Source organism: Sceloporus undulatus, chromosome 6, assembly GCF_019175285.1.
Source record: "Sceloporus undulatus isolate JIND9_A2432 ecotype Alabama chromosome 6, SceUnd_v1.1, whole genome shotgun sequence".
NCBI classification, from domain to species: Eukaryota; Metazoa; Chordata; class Lepidosauria; order Squamata; family Phrynosomatidae; genus Sceloporus; species Sceloporus undulatus.
In genome coordinates this window covers 99,829,296-99,845,102 of record NC_056527.1, presented here as the reverse complement: position 1 = coordinate 99,845,102, position 15,807 = coordinate 99,829,296, and the positions used below count along the sequence as shown (strand labels likewise).

Sequence of the window (15,807 nt, the reverse complement as noted above, 5' to 3'; positions counted from 1 at the left end):
CAATTGTTGATGAACATTTTGTATGATGATGAAATGGGATCTGATAAAAAAAAGGGAGAAATAAAAACAAAACCAACTGCCAATAATTTCAGACACTTGTGAGATCCCTGCAGTAACTGACTACTTATATTTCAAAATACATATTAGAACTTGCATTGCTGTTATTACCCTGCTCTATCTCTAATAAACAGAATGTCAATGGTTTGAGGCACCAGTAGGGAAATGTGCAACATACAACACAATGATCTTAGGAAACATGATGCAAGATTGGTGTTGCATTGCAAAGATTCATATTCACAAAAAATAAAAGATTCATAAAACATTTTTGTTTGCATCAAATACAAACTTTTCATGCCAACCCCACTGAAAATAAAAAGCAAAACATCATTTTTCACTCTCACTCGAGAACATTAAGGTGGCGGAACCGGATGGCCCTTCTGGTCTCTTCCAGCTCTATATTTCTATGATTCTAAAAAAATGTCTTGCAGCAAATGCCAAGCTGACAGTTGCAACAAGACAACTTGTGAACATTCCTCAAGCCTTAATAAATCTCAGTGAGTTTTGAAGAAGGCAGTTCAGTCTTCTTCCCAAGATCATCCACTGTAGCTGTGTTTATTATTATTATTATTATTATTATTATTATTATTATTATTGTGGATCTTTGAAAGTATTTATGTTTTCATTTAGGAGGAACAACTGAAAAAACACATTGCTGAAACCTTGGAACTGCTGAAGACCCGCTGCGACCAATATGGGCAACTGGGAGACTACCTCTACCATAATGAGTATGTGATTCTCATGTGATTCAAGTTTGCAAATGGGGCAGGGTAGTCAGTGGCCTTTAATATTTTTTTAAACTAAAGATATGGGTACAATTTCTTTTTCCCTCACATTTGAGACCAGTGACTTCTTCATCATTTCAGTTGCCTCATTTCTTTCATATACATTCAACTAATAAGAATCAGCAATAAGTTCCTTCTTTGGCTTGGCAGCTGCCAGAGTCAGGGGAGGACACACAGCTGCATGGATCAGGTCTTACACCTTCTTGATCCATCATCTCAGCTTATATGTTTGCATAGAGATATATACTAGGGGTATTGATAAATGTGGATACCTCTTGAAGTAAAGTTCCAGAGATTTTATTTCTGTAGTCCCAACAATGGATATCCACATAAGACCTTTTTTTCTCTTTTTTCTAAACTCCTACAAGCTCAGCCTTCAGTTTGAGGGGATCCTTCCCTCAGACTTCTTGAACACTATCACTAACTCACTTTTACTGAGGATTACACTTTGTTTCCTCTCTGACTAGCACCCACTGGGTTATCTTTGCTGCAGGCTCCTTGTTCACTACGTCAGGAAAGCACCACAGCTTACCTTTAAAGAAGTCTATAAGTACACAGAGCAATTCAAAGATATTGCTGCCAAATGCTGCAAGATGGATGATGCCCACAAATTGACATGTGCTGAAGGATATGTAAGTATTGTTTCCTCAGTATTAACATTTCCTCTTTCCCAATTTAGCCCAATATTGAACTAAACGTTCTGTGAAATACCCTGCAGCCATATCTGCTGAGTCTTTAAACATAACAATTATTTTCAATTTTACTTGGAAACATCAATATGTTAAATACAGATGAACTAATCTCAGAATACAGTGAGCCCTCCCCTTATGTGGGGGATCCATTCCGAATCCACCTGCGTATTGGGAAATCAGCGTATGCTCACGCCCCATAGGAAACAATGATGTGTGTGTGCACGTGCGGTAGCACAGTGGCGTGTCTGCCATGGGCACACACACCATTGCTTTTATTGTCGTGCAGCTTCCACAAAAGCTGGAAGCCATGTATAGCGCACCCACATATGGCGCGGGCACACTGTACTAGGCAGAGCTCTCAATAACATCCCTTCTGACAGCATTTGCAATAACCAACGGATTTAACCCTATCTTTACTGGGATATGACCAAACCATACATGACAGTAGTCAGATCTGACCTAAGTAGGATGACAGCAGCCCTGCTTGCCAAATGTGTGCAAAAATAGTAGTAGACTCAACTGCAAGCTAAACCCAGCCGCATCTTCAATTGTGCATGGAGCCCTTCAGACAGAAGTGCTACTCCATCTAGAAGAGGTTAAGCAATATTCAGTCCTCAACTGGCTGTTGCTCACCTAAAAACACTCAACTAATGTCTTATTAGTTTATTGCATGCATTTTCTTTCTTTTTAAAAATATTTTATTAAGTATTTCAATTTTGTTTATACCATACATACCCAAAAAAAATATAAAAAAATACAATTGCAAATACATAATCTTCTTTTGTCTTCTTTTCCTTCATTGCATGCATTTTCCAGCCCAGCCCATGCACTGGACAGGATTGGGCTGGAATGAGGAAAAATGGGTTTTACTGCAAATGAAATTGCTGCTGTGCTGCTATCTGACCATGATCCATCCCCAAGCAGTGCTCTAGTGGCTGATTTTGGTACTGTGGGAGCTTTCTGTTTTACCAAAATCAGCATCCAGAGCACTGCTTGGGGATGGATCATGGTCAGATAGCAGCGCAACAGTAATTTTGTGTGCAGTAAAAACCATTTTTCCCCATTCCAGCCTGATCCCATCCAGTGCACAGATCAGGCTAGAATATGCGATAAACATCTTAGTGATGTTCACTGAGTTTAGTGTTGGACTGGTTAATGCAGTTCTATAAGCCCTTTTCCCATATGATTTGATTTTGGGCTCTTATTATGGTTCTTTGTTTCTATTCTGTCCTTACATCTTTAGTATTGCAATTTTATAGCATTGAATTAAACTGAACACATACTGCTCTCAACTGTTTGGCATCGCCTAACTTTGAGATGCTTAACTTGGATATGCTCATAACTAACTTGAAATGTTACACAAACTGTGAGTACCTTTGAACATTTTTTCAGTTGAAAAGTCAGTTCCATTTCTCTCTCTCTCTCTCTCTCTCTCTCTCTCTCTCTCTCTCTCCCTCCCTCCCTCTCTAGACGGAGCTAGTGATAGGAGCTATTTGTGACAGACATGAAGAAAATCACATCAACAAACAAATTTGCAAATGTTGTGGTGACTCCTATATCCACCGCCGGGAGTGCTTCACTGGCTTAGGACCTGATCCAGAATATCATCCTGGCCCATTTAATCCTGCATTGTTCTCCTTCCACGGAGATTACTGCAATGCTGAACTACCAGAGAAGCAAAAAATGAAACAAGAGTAAGAAACCAGAAGCACCTGGGCTGATTCTTTCCAGTCAACCAATGCATGAGCCTGTGTTTACAATTATTCTATCTATACATACTTATACTTCATTTCTTAGCCATATCCTTCTCCTTTAAATGACCTCTCAAGGTGTAGCTATATTGCAGAAAGAGTGTAGTTTGACACCATTTTAAGTGATGTAGCTTCATCCTATGAAATTCTGGGGTTTGTAGTTTTATAAAGTCTTCAGACTAATCTGCAAAGAGTGCCGGTGCCTCACAAAATTACAAACCCCGGGTTTATTTCTACAGTGTAGATGCACCCCCAGTCTCAGTCATTCAGTAAGACACTTATTTGAATGACCTCTGAATTGCATTATCCTACTGTCTTCTCAAATCTCTAACTGCTTCCTTCTTGGTGGCTTGCTTTTCCTATTTCTGTTTTCCTAGACCCTGCTCCTGACCAGTCAATGGAAATATATTCCCAACCCTTCCCACAGCCAAGATGTTATGACCACTCAACCAATATTTTCCTGACAATCATCATAAACCTGACAGCATATTATAATGAGGACATTTACCCCAAGGCCACACTTCTACCTCATGTGTAAAGTGAGCTCTGATAGGGAGACGCCTAGCTTGCTTTCCTCTTTCTTATGATTCAGATGTAGCATTCACAGTGGCTTTTTATAGAAGCCAAACCACCAGCAGCATGGGATGGGAGAGAAATGTTACAGCATGTCATTATATCTGTGAAAATGTCTGACTGAGGTGACCAAGCTAAGGATTCACCAGTCCTCACTACATTCCCTTGTGGTTTCTACCTCTCCTTTAAAAAATGCAAAAAAACCACCCCTTATTTAGCTCAGTTAGTCATTCTCATTGAGACACGCTGGGGTTGAACAGATGGGCGGCATGGAGCCGCCCATCTTTGCCCCAAGTCGGTGCTGCAGCAGCCACATGCTGCAGCACTGACACACCGCTGAAAAGAAGCTGCCTAGAGCGGATTCTTTTTTGCAGTGCCACAAATGGGAAAGGGCACCGCCATGGCGCCACTTCCTATGTGTAATGTCTACACACTGTGCAGTGGTGGTGTCATCATGGCAGCTCCCATTTGGATGGGAGGCCGCCATCATTGCGGTTCCGTTACATGCTAGGGTTTGGGAGTGTGCGGACACTGCACACTCCTGAACCCTAGAATCAGCACGAGGACACCGCTTTTGGCCATTTGCATTGGGCCACTGTCTTGATGCAAAATGTTCAAGTTGCATGTTCATTAATCCACATCAGATTTTTTGCTTCTAGCACGAGACTGAGACTAAAGATGTTTTTTTTTAAAAAATGCCATTTCTACATTTTGTGTAGAATGTTTTTGGTGGTAGACAGACAGACAGAATAATGTTTTTTCTCATTGCAGGATACTTTTCAACTTGATGAACCACAAACCCACCATCAAAGATGAAGAACTTGCAGTTGCTGTTGTGGATTTTGGCACTATGGAGGCAAAATGCTGTGCAGCTGCAGACCCTGGACAATGCTTAGCTGAAGAGGCATGTATATTTTTTTTTATGAAGGAAAAGAACCTAGGGCTTTTTCACCCTCTTAGAATTTGCAGCCCCATAAAATATATTTACAGGGTTTGTTTGTTTTTATATGTTCATAGAGATGTAGTTGCAGGCTCTTGGCCTTCTTTTCAGAGGCAGAGTGGTGTCTGGCACATGTGTGTATGAATGCCTGTATATCAGTAAGAAGCTGGTCCCCAGACCAGGGCCATCATTAGGGGGGTGTGGGGGAGTTCAGACTGCACCAGGTGACACTCTAAACTGGGTGACACCATTGCCTCCCAAATATCTGCCTTTCCACAAAAATGGGCTGTGGTGTTCAAATGCCAAAACAATTTTGTGAGTGAGGCAAGGCTCAGTGGGAGAAGAACGGAGCATGGGGTGGTTTTTTTTAACTTATTAAATTTTATTTTTTTTAAAAAAAATGAAATTATTATTTTTTAATTTTCTTTAAAAAAACATCACATTTCATCAAATTTTTACTTTAACCACACATCATCATCAATAGCCAACAAGAATGCAGGTTGTTCGTATATGGAGAGACGCTGCAATGATTAAAGGAACAGATGATAAGACATATAGAGTGTGTGTGTATGTGTGTGTGTGAGAGAGAGAGAGAGACAGACAGACAGACAGACAGACAGACTGTAGAACCTGCCTGTCTACATTATGCAAACTTGTAAATATAGATACAGGCCCAAGATATGATCTCAAGTATGTGTGTCTTTTCTTCTAGGGGCCAAAACTGATTGAACGGACTAAGGCTGCTCTTGGAGAGCACTAACTATCTGAGGTGAGCTGGTGTGAAAATATGGCTCATACCAAAGGAAGGAGCGCATTCTCAGAAAATAACTTGTTAAAAATGAATCCATTACTCCAAATTTGCTGCTTTCAAACTATTTTAAAAGTAATTTTAATCATGAAAAGGCAACTCATTCAACAGACATAATAAGAATTTGTTTAACATTTGTTTAATTTCCTTCTTGGAGGTAGTGATTTTGAGGAGATTAGACCATTTTTAGTATTTTTAAATGAGCATTTATATTTTCAAAAATGAATCAGTTCCTTTTGCCATCCCTATGAAAATTATGATAAATTAATTTTCAAATTCATGTTAGTGATTACAATTCCAGCCATAATGTATAGCTCACTAAACCTGAGAAATCAGGTGAACATGTTATGTTCACAAGTTCCTAAGAAGAATTTTTCCCACTAGTTCTAGGGCAAAATTATAAATCAGCCCTTTCCCTCTCTGCCCACGATCATTTGCATGCTTTGAAAAACTAACAGATAGCCTAGGTCCAAAACATACTGCAGATATAATCAAGTTTGAGACCACTTTAACTGCTCTGGCTCAGTGCTTGGAAATCCTGGGAATTGTAGTTTATTGTGGCACCAGAGCTCTCTGACAGAAAAGGCTAAATGTCTCACTAAACTAGAGTTCCCAGAATTCCCTAGCATTAAGCCAGGTCAGTTAAACTGGTCTCAAACTGGATTATTTCTGCAGTGTGTTTTGGACCTTGTTTAAGCTCTTGGCATTTTTAGATGTCAGTTCTGCATTTACAGTCAGATATGATGACACAACGTCATTGTGTGCCTTCAAGTTATTTTTGACTGTTTGTACTGGGCCTTAGATACATGTTCCCACTTTCACTCCTGCATACAATAATTTATTCTTATTTTCTTTCAGCTCAGCAAAGGCAGAATGCTGGAGATAAATTTCTAATATGCCAACACGCCCCTGGTTGCTTGCTTTCTTATCACATGCCAACTTTCTGAATGAAAGGAAACAAGGATTTGATTTTTCTGTAACTTTCACCTCTCATGACAGTATTACTGTTGAGAATGAATAAAATCTTTAAAGAAAACTCTCATCTATCGTGTGTGTGTGTGTGTGTGTGTGTGTGTGTGTGTGTGTGTGTAGAGGTGGGGTATGGAATGGCTTGTTGTGTCTTTATGTGTGTGGGAAAGCAGGGCGAGAGGAGAGATAAGGTCAGAGAAGGAGTACATTGACTTGGGGAGCCAGAGGTCAAGCAGTAACTGATGATTGTTCCTCCTCATGAATTAGATTACTCAACTTAACTCTCCTTAATGAAGGCCTCATTCCCACTATCTTTTACACCAGATCATAATTTGGTTGAACCAGTTCAAATAACCCTGGTTCCCACTTAAATTGATTTGCTGAAGGAGGCCATGCACCAAACCCATTTAACCCATGTCTTTTTTCTGCATCTTTTCCACCAAATCATTCAATGAAAGTGTGAACCAAAAGCGGATCGGAAACGATTCAAATTTGCCCTTCAGCTAGCTGGAGCCGAATCATTTTAAATTGATCCATTTGTGAATGCGAACCACAAGTGGGTTATTTTGGACAAGCATAGTGTAAACCACAATCTGATGTCGAATTGATTCATCAATTCAGATAACACGCCAATTTATCTTTTAGTGAGAATGAGGCCAAAGAAAGTGGTGCAAAGGAGACTAGGTTGTATCCACACTGCAGAAATAATACAGTTTGACATCACTTTAACGGGCATAGCTCTATTCTATCGAATCCTGTGATTTGTAATTTGTTGTGGCCCCAGAGTTCTCTGACAGCGAAAACTAAGTATCTCACGAACCAATAAATCCCAGAATCCCAGATCATTCAGCCATGGCAGTTAAACTAGTGTTAAACTGCATTAATTCTACAGTGTAGATGATGCCTAGGGGTGAGAGAATCAGCAGACCGGGGAAGGAGGGTTGTGTGAAGCTGGTGGAAGGGCAAAGAAAAATCAGCTCTGTTGAAATCCTTTATGGTGAAAGTGGAAGTTGAGGTGGAAGTTATTGGAAGCTGGGAACAGACTTTGGACATGGATTGAAAAAGGGCGCTAAGAGTAACAGAATGTGTATGAGAAGTGGGGGGACTGGCATCATTGTGGCAGATTCACATCTAAGCAAGACATGGGGAAAATCAAAGAGCTGTTCAAGATTCTATGAATACTGAAAACTACTCCCATTTCTGTAGAATAAACAGACATCTTATATAGTTTTCAACTTAGAAGTAAAGAGAAGCATTATTTCCCATGGAAATGGGGAAATGATTTAACAGCATGATTCTCAAACTGTGGGGCAGGACCCCTGGGTGGGCATGGGAGTTGCTTAAGGGGAGCACAAGACTTGGAGGCCCTGATCACTCCCCCTTTTCTTTTTCCTAAAAAAAGTATGTATAAAATTTACTCATGCATTGAGTTAAATTTTGAATTTAATAAAATTGTTCTAATTAGAACCATGTTATTTCCTTATAAAATGTTAAAATATGAATATACATGGATGTGCGAGTGAAAATATGTTCAATAAATAAAATATTTTAATTTTTAGACAACGTGGAGTGGGGGTGCAACATCCACATATAGATGTAAAGGGGTGGGGTTCCAAGGATAAAAAGTTTGAGTACCACTGATTTAATAGCATAGATATAACATTTCTAAATTAACCACATCTCGGGATCTGACATCAGCAAAACTAAGGGGGAAAACAGACAAGGCAGAAGGGGCAGCTTGAAGCTAGCCCTTCTGAAGATGGGTTGGGACCACAGGACCACAGCAAACATGGCCCCAATCCACCTTGAAGCCAGATGAAAAAGGAGCGACAAAGAACCAGTCCTTTTTTGGCCAGCAAAAAGCCAGGTTTTCACACCACAGCCCCACAATGTCTGAGGACACTCCAGCAGTGTGTGGCTTGCAAGTGCCACTCCACCAGAGTATCTTGAAGCTGCCCATGTGTGGATGGCTGCCTGGCTTCTGAGTGGCTTCAGGGCATCATCGCAATGTGCGGCTTGTAAATGCTGTGCAACCATGATGCCCTGAAGGCATCCTTTTTGGGCCATCTGCTCTGGCCCTGAGGTTTCCTAAAAACAAAAACAAAATCTTTGCCTGAAACCAGCCAAGCTTTATGCTCCCAGAGGTGTGTAGTAGAAGCCAAACATCTGGTTTACTCATAAATAAAGCACTTTGAACTTTGCTATCTGGTTCATGAGCGATGAAGTCGTGTGTGCAACTTTTAAGACCCCAATTCAATATTGAGAATTCTATAGATGTACAGGCACGAGTCTGTAAACCTAAGACTTACTTCTGAGTAGACCTACTTAGGATTACATTGTTAATTGCAACAAGAATCAAAGGGTCTTACTTCTGAGTAGCAGAGATTGCAATTATATCCCCAATTAGCCAGGAAACTTTTACTTGTGAATAGACACACATCTTTCCTTGTCCTGAACCCAAATTGCTTTCTCTCTCTCGATGTTCTTCTGATTAAAGTGTCATTGCTTTCAATGAGAATCAGGTTCTCTCAGACTCATGAGCACCAGACATGCATTTCCATATCACTACCTTAGCTTCTATGGCACATGGGAATCCTATCCACACAAACAGACGGTGGGTAAAGAGCAGTTTGCTGCCACTCCTTTGCTTGCCCGGTTGGGGGCACAGCAACTGCATGCCACGCCCCCAGCCTGGCGAGAAAGCTGCTCCTTTTTGTGCCAGGGAAAGGGTACATTTGCCATGGCAGCAGCTTTTTTCAGCATTTTTTGGTGCTGTGTCACCGAAACATTGTGGATCCACCACATGTACAGTCAGTCGTGTGGCTTCCCAGTGGACTAGGGATGTGCTGCTGTCTGAACACCACGCCCCTAGACCACCATCTGTTTCACCCCTTAGTTGGGGAACTAGAGTCCAAAACACACTGCAGAAATAATCCACTTTGAGACCACTTTAACGGCTCTGGCTCAATGCTAGGGAATTCAGAGAACTGTAGTTTTGTAAGACATTTAGCCTTCTCTGTCATAGAGCTCTGGTGCCACAATAAACTACAAGGATTCCCTAGCACTGAGCCAGGGCAGTTAAAGTGGCTTCAAACTTGATTATTTCTGCAGTGTGTTTTGGACCTAAGTCCCATTGCACTTAATGGGATTTACTTACAAGTAGACCAGCCTAGGCTTCTGATCCCAGAAGTGTGCATTGTTATACAAACAGTTGGTTTACTGATAAGTAAACCGCTTTGGACTTTGCTATCTGGCTAGTGAGTACGAAAGAATTGTGTAATTTTAAGATTAGAGTTCTATGCTTAGGAATCTAAAGATTTATGAGTGCAAATCTATGGAACTAAATATTTATTTCTGAGTAGATCTACATAGAATTGCATTGCAATCTGCAGCAAGACTCCATGGGCCTTACTTCTCCTTCTCCTTCCTCTTTCCACTCTCTCTTTGACCATAGTAGTGGTGGGGTTGCATATCACATTCCCTTCCAGTATGGACAAGGAGGAGGAGGGAAGATTTTTTAAAAACCAAATACCATCCATCACTATGTATTGGTGTGAGAGCTGGATGGCAAAGAAAGCTGATAGGAAGAAAATCAACTCATCTGAGATGTGATGCTGGAGAAGAGTTCTATGTATCAATTGGCATCACTAGGGTTGGTGTCACCCCATGCAGTAAATCTTGGTATCACCTCCCATTGACCTCCTCCTATACCACACCATACAGAATCATTAGTAATGTTTTTTGTGCTAATGTTACTCATACATCATAGTTCCCATGTAGCACTGAATGTAATAGTAATTGTTGTGACATAAACAACTTTTTGTTAATGGTGTTGTTGTTAACTGCCCTCGAATTGGCCCAAACTCATGGTAACCCTCTGGATAAGACACTTCCAAGCTTCCCTATCCTCCACTGCTCTACTCAGTTCCTGTAAACCCATGCCTGTGACCCTCGCCCAATTGAGTCCATCCATCTTGCTTGCAGTCTTCTCCTCCTTCATCTACCTTCTACCTTTCCTAGTATTATTGGTTTTTTTTTAGTGATCCATGTCTTCTCATTATGTGGCAAAGTATGGCTCCATTTGATCATCTTGGCTTCCAAGGATAGTTTGGTTTTGATCTGTTCAAGGACCCATTTCTTTGACTTTTTGACTGTCCATGGTATCCTAAGTAATCTTCTCCAGCACCACTTCTCAAAAGCATTGATTTTCTTTCTGTATGATTCCTTCACAGTCAGCTCTCGCATCTGCACATGGTGATGGGGAATACTATTTCCTCCCCAGTACTAACTTTAGTGCTCTGTTGCATATCTTTGCGCTTTAAGATATTTTCTAATTCTTTCATAGCTGCCCTACCGATTCCTAGTCTTCTTATTTCTTGACTGTAGTCTCCACTCTGGTCCATGTTTGATCCTAGGTATGGGAATTCTTTGACCATTTCAGTTTCCTCACTGACCAGATTGAATTTATGTATTTCTTCTGTGGTCCTTGTTTTTGGTTTTTTTATGTTCAGAATTAACCCTGCCTTTGCACTTTCATATTTGACCTTCCTCAGTAACTGTATCTGGTCTATGATGACTTCTGACAGTATTATTGTGTCATCCACATACCTTAGACTATTGATGTTCCTTTCTCCTATCTTCACTTGTCCTTCTTCTTCTAAATCTAACTCTGCTTGTCTTATAATGTTTTCAGCATATAAATTGAACAAAGAGAGTGATAGTATGCAGCCTTGCCTGACCCATTTACCAATTGGGAACCACTCTGTTTCTCCCAATTCAGTAAACAACTAGCACAATTAAAAACATAAACAACTAACACAATAAAAATTATATTTTTAATTACAATATCATATGCACAGCCTAAATGTATTTATGTATACATAGTTTAAAGTGAAAATCTGGTAAAAATGTGATTTTTAAAAAAAGAGAATGAAATACATTTTTTAACAAAATTAAAAATTAATGTTTTGCAATTTGGGAAATTTTATGTAAAAAAGGGGCATCTCCTTTCTCCTCCCACTGAGCTTCACCCCATTCACATAATCTCTTCAGCATTTTAATGGGACACAGGTGAATGCCACAACCCATTTCTGCCAAAACACAGATGTTTAAAGAGCAATGGTGTCACCCCTCCTTAGGGTGACACCTAGTTTGGTCCATATCCCAGGGATACTACTAGTGTGGATATTGTGGATGCATAAAAAGACAAGAGCAAATTGGATTTGAACCTTCCCTAGAAGTGAAGAGGACTAAATTGAGGCTATTGTACTCTGGCCACATCATAAGAAGATGTGACTCACTAGGAAAGATAGTGATGCTAGGACAGGTGGAAGGCAGTAGAAAGAGACCAGATGGGTAGAGTGAATCAAAGAGGACATGGTCCTAGGTCTTCTAGAACTAAGCATGGTTGTTGAGGATAGAGTATACCGGAGATGCATCCTTTACAGGGCCACAGTCGGGAGGTCAAAGTTGACCTGAAGGCAGTTAACAACAAACTGAGGTTAATCTACCAAATACTTATCTTGATCTTCCATGGGTCCTTGTTGTGATCAGATCAGTCTTCTTACTCCAAAGATGTTTTATTTAAGAGTACAGTTCATTTTCAACTCAGCAACTGAGAATCAATAAATCCCAGGTTTTCAGTGAATGGTTTTTGTGTAGCATTTTTGGCACCCTGCCAATACCCCCCTTTCTTCTGTAGAAATAAGAAATCTCATTCTTTGATGGTGCATGAAGGCAGGAAGATGATGTTGTGCTACAGTTCCAGTCAGTCTTAGGCTGCATCTGCAATGCAGAAATAATGCAGTTTGACAACATTTTAACTGCCATGACTGAATGCTATGAAATTCTGGGAACTATAGTTTTGTGGGATATTTAGCCTTCTCTGTCAGAGAGCACCCATGTCACAACAAACTACAAATCCCGAGATTCTATAGGATGGAGCCAAAGTGATGTCAAACTACATTGTTTCTGCACTGCAGATAGGATTACTAGGGGGCTGTACAGATAGCCCGGTAAGGGGCAGGTCTGTGCTGCCCCTTTTTGCACTGGATTGGGGCTAGGACAGCCTCACCGGCATCCCTGCAGCCCCAATCCGGCATTTTTCGGGGCCATGAAAAAGCAGCAAAATGCCACTTCACCATGGCCTGGTGAAGTGGCATTTTGCCCCCAGACACCCCAGCCCCCAGACACTCCCAGACACCCTTTCTCCTCAGGACTGTTCCTGCAGCCGTATGGCCGCAGCTCTTATGACGTCACTTCCCTGCGTGGCTGTGGGGACACTGTGCAGCAGTGGCATCATCACGGCAGCTGCCATGTAGATGGCATACTGCCATGATGGCAGCAGCAACGCATTCTAGGGTTCCAGACCAGGTGGTTGCTGCATAGTCTGGAACCCTAGAATCAGTGCCTCCATGCCACTTAGTGCCCGTGTGTATCAGGCCTAAGTTTACTTTCTTATAAAGGATGTTCCTTGAAAGCAGGGAGGATTGTACTTTATGTAGAATTGACAGGACATCAAAAATCCTGTATTTTGGGGTATTGGCCCTTTAAGAAACTATGAGACCAAATTACAATATGAGACCAAATCAATGAAACTCATTGCCTATGCAGATCATTACTTTCCATCTCATCCTCTTCTGCCTTAAAACTAGTTCATGACCAAGTAAAATGGGTGAGGGAGAACCCTGTTTGGCCTTCATATACAGACTGCTTTTTTATCCTACCAACAACGCTGTGGAATAGGTAAAGCTAGATGAATGCAATTGGCTCATGATAAGCTCATGAGCTTTATGAGGAAATTGGGATTTGAATCTTATAATTACATTCCATTACTCTATAGAATGTTAAATTTGCTAGCATTCTTTGAAGTGCTAGAACGCAACCGTATTGCAGAAAAAATCCAGTTTGACACCACTTTAACTGCCACAGGTCAATGCTATAGACTTCTGGGAATTGTCATTTATTGTGGCACCAGAAAACTGTTTTGGTGCCATAGCAAACAACAGTTCCCAGAATTCCATAGCACTAAGCCATGGCAGTTCAAATAGTGTCAAACTAGATTATTTCTGCAGTGCAGATGCAGCCCTGGTGTCTTTTACAGCCTATTTTGAATTGCAACAAAGTGACTCTCCCCCAATGGACATATGCATATGAAAATGTTGGACATTATTTCTGAATAGGCCTCTAAGTCCCTAGCTATATAATGAGGTCTCTTTTATAACTGAATTGTGGGAACTCTAGTACATTATTATTCATAGATGAACTTTTTCTAAGGTACGATAAATGCCAGAAGTCTTAAGGGGTGCCCACACTTAGAAATAATGTACTTAGACACCACTTTAAATGTTGTAGCTCCATCCTATGGAATCCTGGGACTTTATAACTTTACAAGGTCCTTATCCTTCTCTGCTAAAGAGTGGTACGTCATAAAACTACAAATCCCAGAATTCTGTTGAATAGAGCCATTGTAGTCAAAATGGTGTTGAACTGTATTATTTTTACAGTGTAGATGAACCCAAAGTGTGACGTTGACCACTCCTGGGATGTTGTTCAATTTTTTTTCACTATGCTCTAAGTCTCTAAACTTCCATAGGTGGGAAATAGCAAAAAGTCCAGTTCTGCAAGTTATACTAAATCTATCAGTTGAGGGACATAAAGCCAGCCAGCTTCATCAGGCCTGGCCTAAAGTAAGAAGACAAGCCCTCTCTCTCTCTGCCATCTGAAATCATCCGGCCTCAGAGGAAGAGAAAGGCTGGCCAACTTCATCACACCTGGCCTAAAGTAAGAAGACGAGCCCTCCTCCAATCCACTTGCCATGGTCTTGGCCTCAGAGAGAGCAAAGAACTGCTGAACCTATTCCCCCTTCCCACTGCCTTTCCCTTCTCCTTTTGCAACATGTCTTTTTCAGACTGTAAATCTGAGGGCAGGGAAATGTCTCATTAACTATCTGTAAGCCACACTGAGAGCCTTTCTGGCTGAAGAGCAGTGTATAAATACTGCAAATAAATACATATTTAACAGCAAGTGTGTATAGCAGAGGTGAGAAATTATTTTTCAGGTTAGAGTCCTGAACTGGCTATCCTGTAATCTTTCAGAGATTGTACCATCCACCTGCAATTGCCACTGCTGCAGCTACCACCAACATTCAATGACACGAGAGGCTTCTAACATTATCACAGTGTTTCGTGCTAGTCATGCAATTGTCCCCATATCTTTCACTTTACATAAAAAAGGTTTTTTGGCGAGTTCATGACTAAGGAAAAATTTCCAGCTCAGTTTCTTTTTACTTCACCCCTGACAATATGAAGTTAGAAAGAGTTCTTATATCAGTTAAGAGGTTAGAAAAATGCAGTTTTCCAATAATCTTTCTTTTAGCATCATAAGGCCAAAGTCTGATTCTCCCTATTTTTAAGCAATAAGTTTGGCAGTCTTTTGGGGAACATGTGTACTCTTAGCAAACATAATGAGTATCCTTTTTAAGGTGAATTATTAGCTGAGTTACTTAACAAATCATACCATGCCCTAACAGGCTTGTTATCAGCATGCCCTAACTGATAATATCAATACAGAATATAAAAACTCCTTCCACACCATTGCTCTTTCTTCCTTGCACAGACCAGCCTATGATAAAGCAGCTTAAACCATGAAGTGGTTAATATTCAGTTTTTGCCTTTTCTGGGCAAGCTTCGCTGAACCAGAATCCTTGACAGAAAGGCAGCAGACATTATTAGGTAAGATGATGTGATTTCCTGCATGGCAGAGGGTTGGACTGGATGGCCCTTGTGATCTCTTCCAACTCTAGAATTCTATGATTCTATGATTTGGGTTTCTTTTCCCCAAAAAAAGGCATTAACAATTGAATTGGATGCAATATATGTGACTGTCAGAGCTGAGGCACTTACTGTATATACTTGTATATAAGTCTAGAAATTTTAGTCAAAAAAAATGGCCCCAAAAGACTGGATCAGCTTATCTATGGATCAATGAAAGTACTATACTTTAACTCTTATTAAAAAGGGGAACAATCCCTGGTGAAAGGCAAGAGCACAATATCTCCTGGAAGCACTGATTCCCTTCTATTCTCTCATCCATTCAATCTTTAGTGTGAGCACAAAAGTTATGTCTGCTGGAATTTTGTAAGTTATTTGGCATTACATTCCTTTGATTCATCCTTTAGATCGTTTGTTACGTGCCCCTCAGTTTTACCCTCGACTTATCCATGGGTCATATC

The 15,807-nt window shown here is 40.6% G+C and overlaps 1 protein-coding gene across 1 annotated transcript in view; it reads left to right on the top strand.

Annotated features, from left to right (window-relative positions):
• Window positions 1-15,807, top strand: part of LOC121933676 — a 52,031-nt gene that overhangs the window by 16,915 nt on the left and 19,309 nt on the right. The window contains exons 10-16 of the mRNA XM_042473659.1: window positions 688-785; window positions 1,336-1,474; window positions 3,005-3,228; window positions 4,630-4,762; window positions 5,511-5,551; window positions 14,170-14,263; window positions 15,217-15,307. Coding sequence (XP_042329593.1) covers window positions 688-785; window positions 1,336-1,474; window positions 3,005-3,228; window positions 4,630-4,762; window positions 5,511-5,551; window positions 14,170-14,263; window positions 15,217-15,307 — 820 coding nt within the window. The remainder of the gene's footprint in view (window positions 1-687; window positions 786-1,335; window positions 1,475-3,004; window positions 3,229-4,629; window positions 4,763-5,510; window positions 5,552-14,169; window positions 14,264-15,216; window positions 15,308-15,807) is intronic.